We start from the raw sequence: 19,905 nt of genomic DNA, 5'->3' as shown, positions 1-19,905 counted from the left end.
TTACAAAACAAAACATTTTTATTTGGTCCATCGGAACCTGAGTCTGGAAACACCCATGGAGAATCATCCTACAGGGATGGTACTGACGACTGATAAAATAGCCTCTGTGTCAGAAGAGCTGCCGTATGTACAGGGTTAAAAATACTCACAGCTCAGAGTAAAAGGAGAATAGAAAGGAGGCCCAAAGGGGAGTCCAGTGCTTCTGGGTGCTTCTCCAGGTGTAAACCCACCCGCCTACAAGTCCCACGGGAAGCGAGGGGCCACAGACTGGGCCACCTGCTGCCTGGGGGCTGCAGGACAGTGAGGCCAGGCGGCCCAGGAAGCCGGCCTCAGTCATCCTCAGGCAGACACAGAACTCAGGGCTGAGCAGCCACAGGGAGGACGCTGGGCTTCTGAGGTGTGGAGGGGCTGGGAAGGGCCACACCCTGCATGTGCCTGGACAGGGCTGGCCAAGGATTTCTCCTGGACTGTTCCTCCCAGCAGAGGTCAGGTGGTGCTGAGGACAAACCCCCTCACCAAGCACAGGGCTGGGCCTGGGCTCAAGACCACCTGACCCACTGCCCCAACCCCAGCCTGGGGCATGGCTTCGATCCTGGCTGGCGCTCCAGGAATTGCATAGTGTCCCTCCCCACCACTGCTTGAGCCCATGGTCACCAGGCACCTGCCTCCTGGGACACTGCTGGGACTCCAGGAACCACTGCTTGCCTCATGAGGGCTTGGGGGGGAGATGGGACCTAGGGGCAAACTGCGGAGAAAAGGCTCCTGACCTCGTGCCCCACGAAGGGGGTGGGTCTCTGCTCTCACCCGGGGTTCTGGCCTGACCCCACAAGGAGGGGTGGTCCCTGCTCTCACCTGGGGTCCTGGCCTGACCCCACAAGGGGGGTGGTCCCTGCTCACCCCAGGGTCCTGGCCTCTGGCCCCCCAAAATGGGGGTGGTCCCTGCTCTCATCCTGGGGTCCTGGCCTGACCCCATAAGAGTGGGTGGTCCCTGCTCACCCCAGGGTCCTGTTCTCTGACCCCTCAAAACAGGGGTGGTCCCTGCTCCTACGCTGGGGTCCTGGCCTCTGACCCCCCAGATTTGGTTTTGTGAATGGAGCTCTTTGCTGCCAGGCAGGAGGCCCCAGGCCATGGGAAGGGGCAGCCTTACCTTGGCCCTGGCAATCTGGGCCAGACCTCAAGGTGGGCTGGTCAGAGGAACTGGCACACAGCTCCCTCGAGCTAGAGGCCGCTTCGAGGTATTCTGCTTGGTGGCTATGAGGCCCTGGGTAGGAGGGAGGGGCAGGAAGGAAGGCCCAGGGGAAGCTGCGCCATGCCGCTGGCGCTCCCTGGGTGGGGGTCCTGAGATTCTGGTTCAAGCATCCTGTGTTGGGGTCTTCCTCGTAAAGTGCATGTGGGGGCAGGCAGGTGGGGGCAGGGTGGTCACAGCGGCCGGGGCCCATGCAGGCCAGCGACCTCGGGCGTGAGTGGGGGGCTGTGGCTGCCCTTGGAGGCCGTCCAGTCACTGAGGAAGGCCTGGGCCGCCTTGCGGTGCGCCAGGCGGTGGGTGATGGAGAAGCCGGCGTTGCCCTCCAGCTGGGACAGGATCACCAGGACCTGCCTGGGGGAGGGGGGCCGATGAGGGCCTGCGGAGGCTGGGGGCCGTGGGGTGGTGGGGTGGTGGTGGTGCGGGGGTGCCCACCTGTGCAGGGGCGGCACACTGTCCTGGGTGCGCAGGCTGCCACGCGTGGACACCACGTTGAAGCTGTCTGAGCAGTCGCACTGCACGTGCAGGTAAGACTTGGGGTGCCGGTTCTCCACCACCACGATGAGCCCTGCCCAGCCATGCGTCAGGTAGTAGCAGGTCATGCCCTCGCGTCCCTGGGTGCAGGTAGTGCAGGGGTCGGTGGGTGGGTGGGCGGGCAGCCGCCTCCCTCCCCCTCCCCCCCGGACCCACGCCCACCTCGTGCCGCTCGCCCCTGCTCTCCGTGAGCAGGATGATGGCATCTGCCAGCGTGGTCGGCTGGGCCTCCACGGGCTCCACCATGACGAGTCTTGAGCTGTACACGGCCAGCACGTGGCCGGGCGGCTCCGGGGTGCCGCGTGGGACCCCCGCTGAGGGGCCGGAGACTGTGGGGGGCACTGGGTGAGGAGAGCGGGCAGACATCCCCGCTGGGTGCAGGCAGGGCTGTGCTGGTGTGGCAGGGCGGTTACCCTGAGGAGCGGCCAGAAGGCATGGGTGGGGGTCCATGCTGGGCTGGGGTGGGGGTTGTGTGGGCGGGCGTGGGTCGCTCACCCTGCGCGGCTGGTGGGCCCGGTGCAGGGCCCCAGTGGTTGAAGGCACAGCACACCACGGCGTACTCGCCGGGCTCCAGCATCACATCGCAGTTGACAAACTTCTTGACTGCACGCTTGCTGTGGGCCAGCAGGCGGCCCAGGCTCAGGCGGCCACCACTGCCGAAGGAAGCCCGGAACACCAAGACGCACAGGTCCAGGAGGTGGCTGTCCACCGAGTCCGTGCGCCTGCGGTGGCCCGCAGGGGTCACGGGTGGCCAGGCCCTGCCCAGCTGTCCCCCCCCTTCCACCCCGGCCAGGCCCCACCCCTGCCGCCCGGCCCCCACCCACCTGCTGCCCTCCTGGAAGAGGGCGAACTCCAGGGACGTGCGCTCCAGCACCGTGAGGGCCGTCACGCCCACTGGCCCGCTGGCCGAGCTGGGGAAGCAGCCCTGCACCCGCGCCTCCTGCCAGTCCGAGTGCACCTTGCAGATGTCCACGGAGTCAAAGTACCTGGGCAGCGAGAGGACAGCCCTGCTGAGCAGCCCCCACCCTCGCCCCGGACACGGCGCCCGTCCCTGGGCAGGGTAACCCCAGCAGGCATCCTGCCCATCGGGATCTCTTGGGATCAGTGTCCCAGAAGCCCTGGTCTTGGCTGTTGCCTGTGGACACCACCAGGGGGCGTCAGGCCGTAAGGCTGACCCACAGACAGAGCCCTGGCAGAAACACCCCCACCCTGTGCTGACCCGAATTCCAGGATGGACCAGGCCTCTGGTTGGCAGGAAGGACACCCCATACACTGGGGCGAGCAGGGCAGCCATGGGGCCGACACTGGTCGTGGCTGCCCAGCGTCCAGTACCTGATGAAGTCGCTGTACTCCATCCAGAAGACGCCTTCGCTGCTGCCGTGCGGCATGAGCTCGCTCCGCAGATGCCCCGGCCAGTGCGGCCACTCGTCCGACCAGCTGCCGTTCCAGGAGAAGCGGCCCCACGGGTTACGAAGGCGCAAGAGCCTGCGGACCACAGGGTTGAAGGCCACTCTCATGCCCCCACGCCCCTGCCACATCCACACGCCCACACTTACCTGGAGCCCTGGACATCACGGACGTCCAGGATGGAGTAGGCGTGGCGCGGGCGCAGGCCCAGGCTCTCGTAGGCAGCATCGTCCACCTTCATGTTGCCTCCCCCACAGGAGGCGCCCATGAGGAATCTGTGCAGGCAGAGCAGCCCCGCTGACCAGGGAGCCCCTCAGTAACGGGCCTTAATGATGGGGGAGGGGGCTGGGCTCACTCTCCAGGGGACCCCTGTCGGCCCAGACCTGCCTCCGGGGAGGTGCAGCACGAGATAGGGGATGCTCCCTGCCTCTGGGAGACCCACGTGAGACACATGGGACTCAGGAAGTGCTGGCCCAAGAGCTCAGAGGGCTTGGGCTGGGGGACAGGCAGACCCAGGGCCTTCGGAGGCCTGGTGAGGCCGGCTGATCCTGCCAGCTCAGGGCTGCGGCTCCCTGAGGGGTGGGGCCAACTAACTGCCCAGCAACAGCTGAGTGCAAGGGTCCTAGCACCAATGAGCTGTCTCTCCCAGGCCTGGGGTCAAGGACCCTCCCCAGACACTGGCCAATGCGTGCTGGGGCTCAGAAGTCCCCCGACTCCCCCCACCTGTCTGCCCCGGCTGCTGCCACCAGGTGCTTCTGTGGGGCTCACTCCACACAGTTCCACAAGGACGCTGATGGCCATCACCGGCCCAAGTCAGGACAGGGCCTTCAAGGTACAGGCCAACGGACAGCATCCTGCCTGCTGCTACCCTGCCAGGGCAGGTGGGACGGCCAGTGCAACATGGGAGCCAGGCTCCAACTGGGGTCAGCCCATGCCCGAGATATCTTGTGAGACGTGGTACAGGTCAGAGGACACTGGCCCTGCCTCTCCCACTACTCCATGCCCCAGCATGGCCACCCCTCTTACCCAGCCTCCTTAGAACTCAGCATTTTGACCCAGATGAGGTCAGTGTCAACTGGTTCCTCGCGGGGGTTCGTGGAGCTGACCTGCAAGGCCAAGCTCTCACAGGGTGCGCCGGTGAGTGTGGCCAGGCCCTCGATGGCGCGCCCGGCCTGAAGGGCAAAGTAGGAGCCGTGCAGCTTGGCCAGAGCCTTCTCGATGAGGGCCACCCACAGCTGCTTGCGCTGAGCCTGCAGGGGGGGCTGGAGTTGTGAGGCCTGCTGCCGCCCGGCCCATGCCTGCCGCCCACCCCGCGCCCGCCGGCGCCACCTGGGAAAAGAGGAGGAAGCCGGCCTCGTCGCAGGGCAGCATGTCGTCCACCAGCACCGTTGTCCATGTGCCATCCTTGCAGAGCCGCACCTGGTAGGCGCCCTCTGCACACAGGCTGCGCGTGACCATCACCCGCTCAACCAGGTCCGGCCGCTCGGCCAGCACCGCCAGCGCACTCAGGAACCTGCGTGAGGTTGGGGCTCACGGAGAACACGGCCTGCTTGCCTGCCGCCCACTGGCAGCCCACCCCCGAGTGGGTGCCCCAAACTCACCAGCAGTTCCCCAGGAGCCCCTGAAGGATGTCTGAGGGCCGGAGAGTGTGGAACACGGACCACGAGGTACTGTGGTCCCTGAACACGGAGCAGTTGATCTCGTGGGGCCTCAGCCACTGTCGCACACGCTGCTGGACGCTGTCGCCCGCGGGGAAGCCCACAGACTTAGGTCCAGGGGGGAAGCTGTCATCCACAAAGTTCACGCCATTCTGCAGAGACCATGGCCACAGGTTCAGGTCAGGCTGGGCCCACTGCCCAAGAGAGCACCCTGCTGCCTGAGCCCCAGAGGAAGAGGTGGACACATGTGTAGCCCCCTGACCCCTGTGGATGACTTGGCCGGGCAACAGGTCAGTGGGAAGTATGTGAGCCCCAGGGAGAGGGTGCAGTGCCCAGCCTGTAGGCTGCGTGGTGGGCATGGGTCGCAGGGAGCCTGGGTGGCCTCCCTGCACAGCCCACTGCACCGAAGGCCCCAGGAATAAAAGTGGGGGGACCTGACAGGGGCAGGGCAGCCAGAACACAAGCTCCTGGATGGGTTGCCAGCAGTGACAGAGGGTAGCAGCATGAGGGGGGACGGACACCCTCTCCAGGTGCCCCTGGGGGTGGGTGATGCTCTGGGCTCAGCCCTCCTGCAGCTCCAAGGGAAGAAGGCATGAAGGGGCACCCCAACCCTGAGTTTCAGCAGGGTTTCTGCGGCTGCGGGAAGCACCAGGCCTGCCTGTTGGTGTGAAGCCGCTACCTGTCCCCACCTCCCTGTGGGGCCACCATCTGCAGGAACTCACAGCGGGGCCGAGGGGTCAGGACCACGGAATGTGGGGTCATGGACCCTTGTGGACACAGGGAGAAGGGCCCAGCACACTCAGGCGAGTAAGTGACCTGGTGGCCCCACCCAAGTTCAGGGCCAGCCGGTGCCCTGAGCTTTGGGAAGAGAGTCCCACCCTCCCCCAAGCTGGAGAAGAGACAGTGGGGAAGGACAGACGATGCAGAGGGGCCTCACCTCCCGGCAGAAGGCCACAATGTTCTCCCATAGGGCCTTGGCCTCGCCCTCGTCCGTCTGCCGCCGCTTCTCCACGTGCATGCTCTCCCTGCGTCTCAGGGGCGCTGTGCCCCGGCGCTGGGTCACCAGGAGCTGGGGGGTGTGGCAGGCGGCACAGTGCTTGGCTCGGGGCGTGTTGAGTAGGGTGCAGGCAGGGCAAGCCCACTGGCCCAGGCGCTCAGACGGTGCTGTGGGAAAGAGGTGGCCAGCCTTGTGGGCCAAGCAGGGCCCGGGCTTGTCCGCGCTGCAGTCGGGGCATCGGGTGGGAGGCTCGCCGTGCTCCTGGAAGCCATGCAGCTTGGAGCAGCCGCACGCCGTGCAGCGGGAGGCAGCTGTGGGGTTCCTGAGCGTGCACTTGGCACACGACCAGGTAGTGAAGTCAGGGCTGGAGGGGCTAGCGGGCGTGTAGCGCACGGTGTCGCCGGCCAGGTCAATGACGTCGCTGCCCGGTGTGGTGCCAGCCTCGCAGTGGGCGGGGCTGGCGGGACCAGGTGGGCGCAGCGTGGTGCCACCCTCAGCTGCCTCTTCCTCCAGGAAGCTCAGCCGCTTGCCCGACAGTAGCTCCGCCAGGCGGGAGGCCCCAGCCGCGGTCCGCCCCAGGCCCTGGGGGGGCCCCTTGGAGCTGGCAGAGGGCGAGGGCTGGGTGGCCTCAGGCACCGGTGGCTGCAGCTGGGGGGGCACCTCGCGGCGGCTGCGAGGCACAGGGTTGTTCTGGAGGGTAGGCGAGAAGGGGCTGAAGGGTGGCCCCCGGGGGGGCTCCTGGTCCGCAGCAGAGGGAGGGTTGACATCAGCGCCTTCCCCGGGCTGGGGTGGGGCAGGCATGACAGGGAAGCCTGCGGGAGCCACGACTTCTGGAACCACCAGGGCCTCGGGAGGAATCCTGGGCAGCGAGAGTTTCCGCGGCCCCCCACAGGCCGAGCAGGAGCTGGCCACCGGCGTGTTGTGCAGTGTGCAGCGCTGGCAGGCCCAGCCACTCCCAGTTGCGGCCGTGCCCCCCTCTTCCCCCTCCACCTCCTCCGGCCGCCCCCCAGCTGGCTCCATGGCCGCCAGCCCTGCCGTCTGTGCAGGCCCTGCCTCCTCCCCGCAGCTGCCCTTGGGCTCCGGCAGGACCCCGTTGATGACGGGTAGCAGGGAGGCCCCGGGGACGGGCTCGGGGGCAAAGCCGCACACTTCGCAGGCCCCCCTGCCCAGGAGGTTGCGGAATGTGCAACGGGTGCAGGGCCACTTCTGTTCCTCCACGCTGAGCCGCAGGATCTGGTCGAGGTCAGGCTTGTGCCGTGGGGCCTCGCAGATGGAGCACTGGCGCTGGCCGGCCGGGTTCAGGAAGGTGCAGCGTGCGCAGGACCACTCCCCGACCGCAGCCATGGGCCCGGGCGAGTGCGTGTGGCTGCAAGGGAAGGCCGCGGTCAGTGATTTTTGACAAGGGTGTCAAGATTATTCAATGGGGCACAGACAGTCTTTTCAATCAATGGTGCTGGGAAAGCTGGGTTTAAATGCTAAAGAATGAGCCAGAGCCTTACCTCATGCCATATTCAACAATTAACTCAAAATGGATCAATGACCTAAATGTAAGAACGAAAACTGTAAAACTCTTCGAAGAAGAAAATGTGAGTAAATCTTCATGACCTTGGATTTGGCAACGTATTCTTAGATATGACACCAAAAGTACAGGCAAACAAAGGGGGAAAAAAGAACTTCATCAAAATTAACAACTTCCGTGCTTCAAAGGACACCATGAAGAAAGTGAAAAGATAACCTACAGGAAAAAATATATGCCCATCATCTATTTCTGATCAGGGTCTAGTATCCAGAATATATAAAAAGTTCTTATAACTACACAACAAACAACCTGTTTTTAAAAATGGGCAGAGATGGGTACTTCCCTGGTGGTCCAGTGGTTAAGACTCCGTGCTCCCAATGCAGGGAACTGGAGTTTGATCCCTGGTTGGGGAACTAGATCCCGCACGCCACAACTAAAAGATCCCACATGCTGCAACTAAGACCCAGCACAGCCAAATAAGTAAATAAGTATTATTAAAAAAATGGGCAGAGGACTTGAGAAGACTCCCCCAGAGATACACAAAAAGCCCATGAAAAGATACTCAGCACCAGCAGCCATCAGGAAAATGCAAATCAAACTACTACAAGGTACCACCTCACACCCAACAGGGCAGACGGTAACAGCACTGGCGAGGATCTGGAGAAACCACAGGCCTTCCCTACGTTGCTGGTGGGAATGTAAAATATTACAGTTGCTTTGGAAAAGTCTGACGGTTCCTCAAAAAGTTAAACAGACTTACCACAATTGTGACCCTGCTATTCCACCCCTAGGTATATGCTCAAAGAATTGAAAACTGGTGCTTTTCACAAACACACATCCACACATGTCCATGGCAGACCTGCTTACAACAGTCAAAGAGTGTAAACAACCCAAGTATCCATCAATGAATAAATGGATAAACGAAACATGGAATATCATTCAGCAACCAAGAAGAACGAAGCACCAACACACAACACCAACGAGCCCCGGAAGACACAAGAGGCCATACGTGGTGTGATTCCATCCCCAGGAAATGTTCAGGACGGGCAAACCGAAAGGCAGAGAGGAGCCTGATGGTTCCTGGGGGCTGAGGAGGGGGGTGGGAGCAGGGCTCTGGGAGCCTCTGGGGTGGGCAGAGCTGGCCCCGCAACCCGCCTCTTGAGGACTAACCCGGGTGCGAGGGGCGTCCAACACTCCACACACACAGTCTCCTACCCTCACTGTAGCTGCTCTGCTTGGCAGAAAAGTTAACTGTTCTTCATGACAAGTCATGAAGTTTGTGCTACTTATGGTATGTTTGTGCCAAATCCTTCAGGAAGAAAGAAAACTTCCCTCTTCAAAAAAAACAAACAAGGGACTTCCCTGGTGGTGCAGTGGTTAAGACTCCACACTTCCAATACAGGGGGCCTGGGCTCGATCCCTGGTGAGGGAACTAGATCCCACATGCCGCAACTAAAAGATCCCACGTGCCGTAACTAAGACCCAGCTCAGCCAAATAAATAAATATTAAAAAAAAAAAACAAAAAATGTCCCCCGAGCAGCGCGACTGTTCCTTGGCCCAGAGCAAACTGTGAAGCCGCCTTCTCGGGCATGTGGCTGAGACTCACAGGCTGCCCACGGCACCCAAGTGGGTGGATGGGCCCTGGGGCGACCAGCACGGGGGTGGGGCCTGGCCAGGTCAGCTTTGGCCTTGTCTTCTGCACTACCAAAAGCCTAAGAAATCTGCCTAGAGATGACTGGAGCCTCCCCTGCTGCTCCCCACTGACAGAAGGGCCCACGGTCAAGGCGTGGGCACATGTGTGCCCACACAGACACACACGTGCACACACACGCTGGGTCCCAGGCAGCCTCCACGTGGGCCCCAGGCTCAGAGGATGGTCTTTTGCCCTGGGTGCCCCACCTGGCCTGCAGAGTTGGTCTGACCCTTTGTGGACCACCTGCTCCTGGCAGAGGGGTGTCCAGGGAGAAGACTCGGGCTCCCGCCCCCAGCACAGGACAGGTGGGCCTGGGGCCCTCCTAGGACACACCTGCCCTCAGCTCCAGGCCCCTGGTGGTCCCAGACATGCTGAGAAGACACAGGATGGGGAGAGAGCCCAAGTCCCACCCACTCTCATGACCCAATAGCTGGCCAGTCCCTTGGCCGGATGAACAAGAGGCCACACCCAGGACACACAGCAGGTGACACCTGGAGGCGGTGGGAGCTATACTCCCTCAGGGACACCTGTGGCCCACACCTCAGTCCGCACCTCAGCGTCACCAGGTGGGCGGAGATGAAGTGGCTCTGGGGTCAGCGACCAGGTGTCCAGAGGAGCCCTGGGCCTTTGCCCCCACCCCCTCAACTACCCTGCTCCGGTCTCCACACACAGGGTCACCCTCACGGCCACCCTGATGCGCTGGGGGCCCAGGACCTGGATCCCTAGAGTATCCAAGGTGAGGCCAGAGCACCAGACAAAGCCTGGAAGTCGGAGACCAGCATACTGAACTCCAGGACACGGGTGTCACTCCGCACGACAGGAAGGCCAGCCAAGTGGGAAACGGACACCAAATACCTGGCTTTGCCCTCAATTCTCTGGGGCTGCAACACTCAGCTCCAATTCAAAAGGGAGGTGATGGAAGGGCCTGGGACACGCAGGGTCTGCAGGAGCCTGGGGACGGCCTTTTCCTCCGCAAAAAAGCTGAGAGGACTAAGTATTGCCCCCACTCAAGGACCTTGCTCGGTCAGGCCAGCAGACCCAAGCCCAGGCTCCCAGGCAGGATGTCGCCACCTGACCCCTTGCTGGTTCTGAGGTGCACGTGGGCCCCTCCCTCTAAGGTCATCCTCAGCCAGCCTTGGGCTGTCCTCTCCGCCTCTGTGTACCCAGGGGAGGCCAGAGCTCGTAGGTGGTGGATGCCCGTTACTCCTCAAGGCCTCGCAGCTCCTGGCCTGGCTTGGTGGTGGGTGTCATGCCCAGACCTGGAGGCTCTTCAGTGAAGGGTGGGCTGCGTGCGGCGGGTGTCCGCACGATGCCCGGGGCCCATGAGAGCAGGGGAAGAGTCAGCCGGACCGTCCGCACGTGCATGTCCACGTGTCCAGGTATGGGTGTGGGGAGGGGTCCTGGCAGCCGACCTTTCTGCCCCTCTTCCTGCATCTGTGGCGCCCAGCCCCCTGCGCCGCTCCTTCTAGTGTCCATGCTGGGTGTCTGGATTCCTCAAGGTCACTGGCAGCTCTTCCCACAACTTGCTCCCAGGGGCAGACAGTACCTGCCTGGAGTGCCAGGCCGGATGCGCCAGCCTGCGGAGAGGCCTGGCAGGAGGCCAGAGAGTGAGAGAGGGCGCTGCCCGCCCAGGCCGCTCGCTGGTCAGCGTGAGCCAAGATCCAACAGGCACACACGCGCTGGGGCACAGGGTCGCCACCTCTGCTGCTCGCTGCAGCCCCCCCGCCCCCCACCCCAGTAATTCTACCCCTGGCGATTTATCCTGAGGACATAAATACACAGAAATAAAATGACACATGTGCATGGAGAAAGGCGTGAAGAGGTGCACCAGCCACTGGGGATAAGCTGATGAAACTAGCATGAGCGACCACCTCAAACCACCAGGAGGCCAGGATCAGAACCGCGGGCGGTAACAGCATTGGGAGGGTTGGGAGAAACCAGAACCCTCCCTGCCCGGCTGGTGGGGATGGGTAACACTGCAGCCACTGTGGAAAACAGCCTGGCCATTTCTCAGAAAGTTAAACATAAACTTACAATAAACACGAGCAACTCACTTCTATGTATCTACCCAAGAGAAGTGAAAACACACGTCCATGCAAAAACCGGTACACAAATGTTCACGGCAGCAGATTCATAAACTCCATGGGCAAAGAACCCAAATGTCTATCAACTAATAAGCAGATAAACTCCACACAGAGGAGCATCATTCAGCCATAAAAGAAGCGAAGCACTGATACTACACCGTGGATGAGCCCAGAGAACACAATGCTCGGTGAGAGAAGCAAACACAAAGGTGTGATTCCCTTGACGTAAAACGTAAAATGTCCACTTTTGGTCTCTGTGGCAAATCCACAAAGACCAAAAGTGGCTGAGTGATTTCCAGGGGGTGGGAGGTGACTGCAAATGGGCAGGAGATGGGGTCTCGGAGATGCTGTGAAACTGGATTGTGCTGATGGCTGCACAACCGCACACGTGGACTAAAACCACTGAGCCACACGCTTAGGAGCGGAGGATCTGGCGGTAGGTTACGTTACACCCCAATAAGACTGATACAGTAACTGATACAGTAACAAGTGAACTGAGGATTTTTGCTAACTCCTGGTGCCTGCCACCATCTGCTTCCCAGCACATCCCCCTGGACCTCAAGCCCTCATGACTCCATCCACTAAGGGTTACTCAGACAAGACCACTCATACTACCCCTGAAGCCTCCCAGGAGGCGGGTCCTGCTCCCACACGCCTGCTGGCCACCTAGACGGTGAGCCCAGGACATGCATGGGGCCCACAGACACCAGGAAACTGTCCTGCACAAGTGAGCTGTGTCCGAGAGAAGTGACAGCCAAGGGCAGCTGGCAGGGGCCTCCGGGAGATGGAGGAGGGTGTCTGCTACCCACTAAGCCCAGGCGTGGGGGCCCAGGAGAGTGAGGCTACCTCTGGCCAGAGGTCCATGGACCCTGAGTGTCTGCTGTGCACCAGGTACCTCTCCCTCCAGTGAGGCCGCAGGACGGGGCAAAGGCGGGGGCGTCAGTGTGTGCGTGGCTGATGTTGGAGCCCAACCCACCCAGACGTGAGCAGTGGGCACAGTGCCCGGGCTGCCCCAAGCCCGTCACCCCAGCACCCCAAGGGGAAGCTCTCCAGGTGATCCAGGACAGCCTGGGTGGGTCTGAGTGCAGCCACGGCTGCAGCTGGCGTGTGCAGCCTTGCCAGCGGGGACCCACGCCCCCCTCTGCTCCCTTGCAGGCAGCCACATCAGAGCAGGGTACCACACATGGGTGGGGGGCCAGGGCAGTGCCCCCCAAATCCCATGGGAAGCAAGCCAGCATTCTCGGTGCATGCTGTGCCCCTGTCCCTCCCCACCCAGCAAGAAGCTCCAGCTCCAGCAGACAAGCAAGCCCCCGGGCTCAAGGTGGGCTGCAAGGTCCCGTCCCAACCACCTCCGACCAGCCAGGCGAGACCTGAAGCCCGGCTCCAGGAGGGGCCAGCATCCCGGGCCTTCTCTACTGAGTGAGCAACCCCAGAGCCTCTCAGGTGTCTGGGGGGATATGAGTTGCCAGAGGACCCTAAGGAACAGGGACCCCACTTCTCTGAAAGTCCCTCTGCCGAGGAAGGGGCACCTGACAGCAGCACCCGCCCCTCAGGGTCCCTTGGGGACACGCCGTCTCCACCTTCTTACCTTCGGGCCCGGGGGCGTGGGGGCTGGTGCTGTCGGGTGACCAGGGTGTCACCCCAGACAGGCTCCCCAGGGCCGCTCCTACACCAGCCGGCCGCTGCCGGGGGCCCTGGGTAGGGCAGTCCCCTGGGGAAGCCGTGGTCCGACTCGGTCTCAGTGGCCAGCGAGGAGGCGGAGCTCCCCATGGCCCCTGCGACAGTGGCCACGCTGAGAGCCGGGCCTGGTCACATGTGGCCGGCGGCGGCTGGCGAGGTGGAGCATGGAGGAGGGCACCCACGCAGGAGACAGGGCGGCCGGGCTGGTCCGAGTCACACAACAACAACAGAAATGACACAGAGAATAGAGAGAGAAGAGACAGTGTGATTCACAGGCACCAAGCCCCCAGGAGCCCAGGGAGGTTCCCAGCACACAAGTGGCCTTGGGGTGGCAAAGGAGAGCCCAAAGTAGGGGTCCCCACAGCCAGGGTCCCGACAGGGCTGCAGCCCCGGCGCACAGCTCGCCTCCACCCTGGACTGGCACCCCCCTCTCTGCTCCCACAGGGGAGGAGCGGCTGTGCCACGGTCGCTGGCCAAAAGGGTATCAGCCTTAAAAGAAAGGATTTAGGGGATATTTAGGCAGAGAAAAGAAAAACAAGGGAAGGGAGCCCAGCGAGGCAGGCGAGCCCTGGCAGGACAGCCTCTGGGAGGGGCACTGGGCAGCGTCCAAAGTCACAGGGAGGTGCAGTCACCACCACGGCCTTTCCGGAGGGACAGCTCCCTCCACCCAGAGATGGGTGACCAGGGAGGGACCCGGGAGGCTGCCCGCCTTCCAGGGGGAGGCCAATGGGCCCAAGATCATCCGCCCTGAAATGGGAGGCCAGGTGCATCTCATTTCAAATAAGGCGAGTTCCAGTCAGGTTCAGGGAAGATGCCTGGGCCAGGCTCTGGGCCAAGGTGGGCGTCCAATTGGCTTTTTGGCCAAAGAGGTGACCAGCAGCCCTGCCCCCACCCCCAGGTCCACTGTCACCCAATGACACCCTTCTCCCAGCTTCCAAACAAGTCCCTTGGACACAGGGGCCAGCAGCAGGGGTGGAAATGGTGGACGCGTCCTTGCACAAAGGCAGGCTGGAGGGCACCCAGGCCTCTGAAGCACTGGTCCATGCTGCGTCCAGGGGACACGGGTGGGGATGCCCACACCTGAGTGGCTAGCAGCACACGCAACTCTGGAGGCTGAAGGGGTGGGAGAAGTCTGGGCCCCTGCCTCATAACAGCTTCAGTCAGACCAGCCGAGTCCCCTGTAGCAATACTGTTCACCTGGACCCATTCCTCCAAGGGACATGGACAGGGTCAGATCTGAGTGGGATGGTGGCCTAGATCTGGCCTCAGGGAAGTGCAGGCACAGGGCTATGGCAGCCCCCCACCTGGCGTTACCAGCACTCCCCAGCGGCTGGGGACAGCAGGGGACCCTCCCCCGGAGTGACAACAGCATGAAGGGCCGGACGAGGGTGAAGCCTCCTCAGGACCCTGCGTGGGACGCGCCTGTCTTGGTGGTGGCAAGCCGGGTCCTGGGGGTGACACCCCACGGCCTCACCCAGCTCACCTCGTCCCACTGCCCACAGGGCACTTCCCGCGGCGGGTTACCCGACTGAGGACTAGGGCTGAGCCAACACCTGGCAGAGGCTGAACCCCAGGTCCAGGGCAGGGAGGCGCGGGATCCTTACTCCCTGTACCCCCAATGCTCCGGGGGCTCCCGCGAGTCCTGCGGGCATCAGCACAGGCTGCCCCCGCTAGCCTGCGGGGCACACACACAGGGCGCCAGAGTCCCTTGGGACAGCCAGGCTCTGCAGACACGGGCTGCCTGATGACGCTTCCACACATGTGTACACGCTTCGCCCAGCCGTGTTCACAGTGCACGTGCCCCACGCCTGGCTGGTTTGCCATGTGCCAACTGCACACCACCTCCCACTCAGGGCCCCGGGCGCAAGTCTCGTTAAATCTCATCTCGTAACAATGGTGCTTTCACAACTGCAGCAACCCCAACAGGCCGCCCAAAACCAGCCCAGATGGGGCATGGAGGGAGAGCAGCCGTGAGGGGACCACAGGCTTTCCCAGAGCATTGCTCCCTGTGCCCGGGTGCCCCAGCTGCACCCACCAGACGTGAAGCCTGGTACTCCTGCCCGAGGGAGGGACAGGCCAGGACAGTGAATGAACCCACCTACATCCCTTCCAAAAACCAGGCTGGGACACCCCCCCCACATGCCAGGAGGCCCCTGTCCCAGCATGGGTGGGACAGCATCCTCCCACGGCCACCCTCGAGGGGTCAGGCACCCATATCAGCAGCTCATGGGCCCAAACCCGCAAGGTGGGAGGGCAGTGGGGTGGACAGTTAGGGGCTGGGCCACTGGGGACGTGGTGGCTCTACCTGGGGAGCACCAAAGGGACAGCAGACACAGTCCAGGAGACATGTCTGCCTTGCAGTGTGCCCAGAATGCCGGGACCACAGCCCCAAGCTTCAGGGGCATGGTGGCCTGCAGGGCTGTGAGGAGCAGGGTTCTGAGGGGGGTGCCCACATCGCTCCACTGCAGCCGGACAAATCCACGGTGCTCGTGCCTGGGCTCTGCCTTGGGAGGTGAGGCTTCGTGGCAGGTTTGCCAAGAGCACATCCACCCAGAGGGCATGCCTTGTCCCTCTCTTGGAAGGGTCTGGACTCTGGCCCCTGGAGCAGCAGCCCCAGCCCCCAGGCTTATCGGCAGGAGCCAGAGTCCATCGGAGAGTGGTGTCGACCGGCCACACGGCTCTGCCTGCCACCCTGAGACCGGGGCCAACCCCGAGGCAAAGGTCACACAGAGGCCGCCCCACCTCCGCTGCCCCAGGGAAACACTCCCATGGGAAGTGGCCGGGGACTATGTCCCTTTAGAAGCTGCATCTGTCCCTCACCCAGAGGTTGGAGGCCCCAGGGGTATGGCCTGACTCAGCTGCTCCTCGTTACCTCGTCCAAGGCCACAACTACCTCTAGGCCAGCCAGGGCCATAGGGAACAAGGCCTCCCTCAGCCTGGCTCTGCCCATGGCTGGGGCCACCAGGGAAAGGTGCCCAGGTGGGGCAGGGCTCTGGGCAAGCAGCCAGTAGCCATTGAGACTCATCTGGACCCAGGTCCTGGCACCATCTGGCCACTCCAACTGCCCACAGGGCACATGTCCCCTGCCAGTCCTTTCTAGGAGTGCTGTGAGGCCCAGATGTCCCCCCACCCACAGCCAGGCCAGCACCCCACAACAGCATCGTCAACCTCTGAGAGGAGACTGTGGAGGTTCTGCTGAAAATTGCTATCAACGCCCCTAAGAACCAGGCCCAGGAACAAAATGGTAATGAGCACTCCCTGCCATCCAACTTGGGGAGAAATGCTGGAGCCCCAGATCCCTGCCTGCACACACTCTAAGGTGGCCGCTCTGCTGGCGTTTCTGGACTTCTCTGCCTGTCCAGCACCTCAGTCCTGAAGCATCCAGCCACAGGTCAGAACTCAGGGCCCCAATGGTACTGGTCACATAAACAACCAGCAGGTGTCAGGTGGGATTTGCTCTGCTTCTAGGGCCCCTGCTTTCTGGGGAGGGAGGAGCGGAGACAGGCCCCTCAAAATCAAACCCATGTGTGAGGGGCAGCTCGCCAGCACGGAGGCTGAAGGACAAGCTGCGGGGGTCTGGGCTGCCTCCCAGAAGGGGACAGGGTCACGGCGTGTCCTGTGTCTTTTGAGTCGTACCTGCCTCAGTCGTACGTCGTGGAAAAGGAAATTATTGTCAGGGAATCAGGGATGCCACCAAGATCTCGTTTCTAGTTCACGAGTTCAGTACCGTCTGATGATGAGTGCGCTTGGTTTTGGCACTGCCACATTTCTGTTCGCCAAGTGGCAGCAGGAGCAGCCCTGGCCCAGGCAGCCCAGTGACCTCGGGCCTCGAGGGTGGCAGAGCCACCTCACAGTGAGGGCACTGGAGCCTCCAGCTCACCCCGAAGGGAGGGACCTTTTCAGGAGCTGCAGGGCCTCCAAACACGCGGCCTTTCCCCTTCCGTGGGGGGAGGGGAAGGAGGTTCTAGCAGTGTGGATGTGGGGGGGCCAGGTGTGGGAGGACTTCCCCTGCCCTGGCCTTTGGCCAAGACGACCCAGAGGAGAAGCCATGGATGCCTTCCTCAGGACAAAGACACCATGACTCTCATCAACAGCAGCTATCAACCTATTTTCCTTCTGATATTCTGCAGCACCATCCAGGCACGTCCCCCAGCCTGGCCACCAGGGAAAGGGGGAAGCAGACAGCAGGGTGTGGAGCAGGTGCTCAAGTGAGATGGTGCTGCCAGGACAGGCAGTGAGGCCGTGTGTCCCACTCGGTCTTGTGCGAGTCCACCCCGGGTGCCCTAGACAAGTACTTACTGGAGGGACAGCACATCCTGCAGGCATCGGGAGGCCCCATGCTGCTCTCCCACAGCCCCCGGCTCCCTGCACTGTCCTGGCAGCACCAGCACAGCCATCTGCAGAGTGACCCAGGATGACAGGGTGTGGCTGGGCAGGTCTCCAAGCCCAAACTCCACCCACAGCCTCCTTCCAGCTCATTCAAAGAAGGTGGAGACCAGTGACCCTTCCTCATCCATGAGAGGCTGAGAGGGGCCATTCTGGATGCCTCCCTCTCCAACCCCGGAGTTCCCGTCTGAGTTCAGAGCTGGGTCACCAGAGGTGCCTGCCAGCGAGCAGCTGACAGAGGATGCTCGCTGACCACCCTGCCCTTGGTGCGAATGGGGCAGTGCTGGGCACAGGGGGAGCCGGAGACAGCCAAAGGGATACCACGCCTGCTGGGCATTCTTGGCAGAGCGGGGCAGGGGGTTGGGGGGAGTGGTCCCTGCCTGTGAACTTGGCAGAAGGTATTAGGCAAGAAAGACACAACCATATTCCTGCTTTGGGATGCTCCTGTGGGTGCCGGGTGGGAGGGCCTGAGGCAGTCCAGGCAAAAGAGCAGGGTGAGGAGCCAACTGACCCGGAGGCCACGGAGCACCCTTGGTCAGGGTGTGGGCCGCACCACTTAGGCTCTTCACCAACCAGCTCAGGCCGGTGAAAACATCTGTGGTTTTAGAGAATTTTTAGGACAGCAGAGTCCTTCCCAACTCCATGTATAAAAAACAAACCGTCGGTGGTGGAAGGAAGAGGCTGAAAGGCATCGTCGTGGATCAGACCTGGATGTGCAGCCCCATCCAACCCTCCCCAACAGCCACGCCTGCCCCTCAGCCTCGGCCTCCGGGTCTGTAAAGTGGGGCTTAGTAGAGTGCTACCTGAGAGACAGGGGCCCAGAGAATTTCATGCAGGGCCTGAGAGCAAGGAGTTTCAGCAAAGTTACCTTGTCAAGAAGGGCAGAGGGGTTTGGAACCATCCTCCAGATGCAGGATCGGAGGGCCCAGCCACTTCCTGCTCTCAGAGCCCCGGGGCTCAAAGCAGAGACACAAGATCCGAGACCGAAGGTCCCTGTCTAAAGCTGTGCAATCACTGAGCTTTGGGCCCAGCGGGGCTTAAGCCTGGCTCTCAGTAGGTCACGAGATCACCAGCCTGGCTGCTCAGGAGAAGCAGCTCTATAGAGTTTCAGATGCAGAAGAAAAGAGGGGTGCTCCTCCCGGGAGCAGAACGACCTGAGAGGAAGTAAGAGGAGCTCAACACCAGGGCCGGGCTCAGCTGGCCTCTCCAAGACCTGCTCCCACCAGCCAGGCTGCAGAGTAGTGGCTCTCAGACTCCCCGTCCATTTGGGGCCCTCCTTCTGCAACTTGGGCCAGGGAAACACTACCTCTCTCCCCACATTTGAGGAAAGCACTCAGAAGTGGAAGGATCGACTTACCCCCTCCCCCCAGCCTCTGGGGGCGGGAAGGTGATTACCGGTATCCTCCTAACAGTGTTTCACGCAGCCCCCCAGACCCAGGCGGAGGGAGGAGCTCAGGGATCTCCAAAGGAGGGGCTCCCAGAAAGAGCTCAGAACTACCAAGCACCCAGCTGAGCCCGTTTCCCTCACAGGACGCCATGGCTCCGAGCCACAGGACCCCAAACTCCCAGGCCTGGCCTCACTGGGGTACTGCTGCCTGGAGTCCGGTCACAAATTCCTGTGTGTTAATGGGTCCCGAGAGCCAGCCCAGTCAGGGCCACTTGACGACCCAACAAGGCTGCACTGGTCAGGATCAGAAGGGCCCCTCCTGTGGGCAACAGGAAGAGCTGGGTCGGCCGGCAGCCTAGCAAACATTCTCAGGGCCACCATAGGTAACTTTTCGGTTCGCTCCAGCGCCAGCAAGAGAGGGACGGGAGGAGGAAATGTGGTTGGTGGCCAGTGGGCACACAGGGCGCGCCTGCTCCCCGACTCCACGGGGCCGCCCCAGGACACATCCCCTAACGTCGCCGGGGCCGAGACACTGCCCGGAGGTAAGGGCACTCAAGGGCAGGAGGGGCTGAGGCCGCCTCCCGTGTCCTTAGCACCCCGGGCTGGTATCCCTCTGCTCGAGGTCCCGCCGGCTCCCCTCTCCAGCAGCGCCCCCAGCCCGACCGGGACCGGCCAATGCCCAGGAGGTGCCGCCCGTCGACCACGGCCCCTCGGGGGTCCAGGCCGCGCCCCCGGCCCTGGCCTGGCCCAGGAGCGGGACTCACCTCCGCAAACCCGCGGCGCCTCCTCAGTCCCTGCGGCCCGGGCTCGCTCGCCTGCGCCGGCCGGCCCACAACTTGTTCTCGGAGGGCGGGCGGGCCCTCTGCCGCCGGCGCTTTGCCCCGACGGCCTCCCGCGCTGAGTGGCGGAGCGGGCAAGCGCACCGACCCGGCCCGACCCGTCCCGCGCAGCGCCCTGCGCCGCCTCTGTAACGTAGCGCCCTGCCGGGGCCCCGCGGCTACGGCGCGCCCGGGGCGCACGCGGCGCTGTGAATCTCTCGCCCGGACTACCACTCCCACAAGGCGGCGCGGCGCGCGAGGCAGGCCGGGAGGCGGAGTCCGGGGCGATGGCCAGTAGCCGCCTCTACTGGCGCTCTCCGACTTCCCGGGGCGCCCAGGGAGGTGGCCGAGCCCGGTCCCGGGCGGCGCTGCGTGCTGAAGGAGGCCCCGACGGGACCGGGACTACAACTCCCAGAACGCCCCGCTTGGAGGAAGGGGCGGGACCCCCAGCCCTCCCCGGTCACGGCGCTTCCGGTTGCCGTGCAGGTAGGCGCGGGC

At 62.8% G+C, this 19,905-nt stretch overlaps 1 protein-coding gene across 5 annotated transcripts; it reads right to left on the bottom strand.

The window, feature by feature from the left end:
• On the bottom strand, positions 1 to 19,775 carry CAPN15 (calpain 15). 5 transcript variants are annotated; one of them, XM_004270370.4, is made up of 13 exons: positions 19,354 to 19,775; positions 12,725 to 13,019; positions 5,780 to 7,205; positions 4,786 to 4,994; positions 4,514 to 4,697; positions 4,211 to 4,434; positions 3,334 to 3,459; positions 3,110 to 3,262; positions 2,602 to 2,763; positions 2,273 to 2,499; positions 1,940 to 2,106; positions 1,679 to 1,857; positions 1 to 1,597 (listed from the first exon to the last, which is right to left on the bottom strand). In XM_004270370.4, exons 2-13 carry the CDS (start codon positions 12,904 to 12,906, stop codon positions 1,420 to 1,422), a joined length of 3,417 nt encoding a protein of 1,138 aa, XP_004270418.2. In that variant the 5' UTR covers positions 12,907 to 13,019; positions 19,354 to 19,775; the 3' UTR covers positions 1 to 1,419. The 5 variants fall into 5 exon arrangements, with proteins under 5 accessions (XP_004270418.2, XP_033285203.1, XP_033285205.1 ...); XM_033429312.2 differs by having other exon boundaries at positions 2,273 to 2,430; XM_033429313.2 differs by having other exon boundaries at positions 1,450 to 1,593.
• Between the last annotated feature and the right edge of the window lie 130 nt (positions 19,776 to 19,905).

This window comes from Orcinus orca, chromosome 16 (genome assembly GCF_937001465.1).
Source record: "Orcinus orca chromosome 16, mOrcOrc1.1, whole genome shotgun sequence".
NCBI classification, from domain to species: Eukaryota; Metazoa; Chordata; class Mammalia; order Artiodactyla; family Delphinidae; genus Orcinus; species Orcinus orca.
This window is presented reverse-complemented; position numbering and strand designations above follow the sequence as displayed.